The 2,018-nt window shown below is 43.1% G+C and overlaps 1 protein-coding gene across 1 annotated transcript; it reads right to left on the bottom strand.

The window, feature by feature from the left end:
* Positions 1–302: 302 nt before the first annotated feature.
* On the bottom strand, positions 303–2,018 carry helt (helt bHLH transcription factor). The gene is made up of 4 exons (XM_069666732.1): positions 1,992–2,018; positions 1,306–1,410; positions 1,046–1,142; positions 303–778 (listed from the first exon to the last, which is right to left on the bottom strand). Exons 1-4 carry the CDS (start codon positions 2,016–2,018, stop codon positions 303–305), a joined length of 705 nt encoding a protein of 234 aa, XP_069522833.1.

Consider the following 2,018-nt stretch of genomic DNA (forward strand, 5'->3'; position numbering starts at 1 on the left):
ACATTTCTTTTGCTGAAAGTTAAAAATTACAAAAAAAGTTTTCACAAAGATGCCCTTGGAGATGTTTTCCGTCCCTTCTCATCAGCGTCATTGCTCCTAAACAATCTAAACATACAGCATGGATTTTGGTGATCTTTGGGTTTACGCACAGAGAGCGTCACCTAGCCCGCTGCACTGGGTGTCATTGATGACAAAACAAGCTGAGTTGTAGTCAGAAATATTTATTCACAAAATGTACAGGATCTCTTTCCAGCATTCACACATATATAAATAAAAACGTCAATAGAACAATAAGAAACTATTTACATGGCGTGCTGCGCGCTGTGCAAACTGAACGTGTTGGCGTGCGTGTGACCGATGAAGTTGAAATAGTGGTGATCGAGTCCCTGCACCGGTGACAAGTATCCCGCGTGTTGCTGCGTGTGCGCAGAGAGCGGCACTGTTGGGTACGAGATGCCCGGGCTGCGGGTCGAGCCGTGCCAGGAGAAGTGTCCCGGTGGACTCTGCTGGTACACGGACTCAGAGGGACTGTGGCTTTGGTGCTCCGGGGAGGAGTGCAGCTGGGTCAGGTAGTCACACGGTTCTGGCATCGAGCCCAACGAGCCGAACACGGGCTCGGTGACCACGCGGGACTTAGACTGTAAGAAGGCGAGGATCCGCGCGTATTTGATGTCTTTGGTTTCAGCCCTGTCCTCCGTGGTCAGGTAGTGCACCAGGTTCTTCATACACTCGTGGTATCCGTAGTGGAAGTAGTTTGCAAACTCAGCCAGAAGTTCACCTGCGATGAATAAAAAGAAGCAAAGATTACAACCCTGTCAATGTGACATGATATTCATACAAAGTCTGACGCACAGTTTTTGAGATCTCATCCCGGTGCGTAAAGCTGGACTCGTAACACAACGTATACATATAAGTAAGCTTAAACTAAAGATAAATAAAAAGACAAATAACTCATATTTATATACAATCAGAACCGTAAAAATGACCTCAGAACTTTCTGATAAAAATGTGTGGTTGAGATGCGTAATGTGGAAAGTTTACGCACCTTTTTCTCTCCCCCGGGGAAAATCCGCGGAGTGGAGCGCGCGCAGGTACTGAACTGTCATCTCCAAGATTTCAGCTTTCTCCAATTTTCCAGAGTTCTGCCAAAATATGAAAGAATACAACGTTAAAAAAATGTTTGACTGCAAATATTACATGACCACATATTTGATAAACATTATCTGATAAGGTTTTCTGAGAAAACAATCATTATTGTGTAATAAATAAGATATCTCAAACACATAATATAAATTGTTACAGTACCTGTTTGGCCAGCGCCATTGGTACTGTTTTTCCTAATTCATTAAGGCAGCGATTGATGCGGTCCCGTCTGCGTTTCTCGATGACTTTGTGAGAGATGGGAGTTCTCTGTGAAAACAGAAAGAGAGAGAGAACATGAGCACACAAATGTTTTTCATTCAAAGATATGTTGTCGATCACAAATATGATCATACATCAGTCATGAAGCCATAAATATAAAGAAATACATTGTCCACAGCGGAGAGATTCACAGAGATCTAAAAGTGGCGGACAGTTTTGCGCGCCGCGCGCTGTGCTGCTCCAGAGCGCGCGTAGACATCTGCGCTCCGGGAAGTTATAATAAATCTGAAGCCTAATTTTTTAACGGGATTGAAATATTTGTAATTAAATTAAGACCAACACAAGCCTCTGTAACCAGATTAATACCATTATAATCAACCATTACTCCGTAAGTGTCTGACAGGCTGGTTTGCATGTGAAGCGCGCCACAGTTATCATTTAACGCGTGCCACAGAGCTGGTGGGCGATAGATTCCTCCTCCACTAACATAAAAATGACTCCAATGTGCAGTTAAACTATATTCAATGTAAAAACTGAAATATAAAGTTCCATAAAGTAACTCAAAAGTATAAAAAATGCCGAGATGCCAAAACTGTTCAGTCCTCGTAGAGCGCACGTGGAGCGCGTACCTTTCTGTCTTTCATTTTAGATGCCAT

The sequence above is a fragment of the Semicossyphus pulcher genome, unplaced genomic scaffold, assembly GCF_022749685.1.
Source record: "Semicossyphus pulcher isolate SPU_LCO1_2020_fin unplaced genomic scaffold, fSemPul1.0.p SCAF_17, whole genome shotgun sequence".
NCBI lineage: Eukaryota > Metazoa > Chordata > Actinopteri > Labriformes > Labridae > Semicossyphus > Semicossyphus pulcher.

Excerpts from the sequence above, each read along its gene's own strand:
- helt (XM_069666732.1), bottom strand. The coding sequence starts at position 2,018 with ATGGCATCTAAAATGAAAGACAGAAAG. Across the intron at positions 1,411-1,991 it reads CTAAAATGAAAGACAGAAAG|AGAACTCCCATCTCTCACAA; the intron begins GTACGCGCTCCA and ends CTGTTTTCACAG. Across the intron at positions 1,143-1,305 it reads CAATGGCGCTGGCCAAACAG|AACTCTGGAAAATTGGAGAA; the intron begins GTACTGTAACAA and ends ATATTTTGGCAG.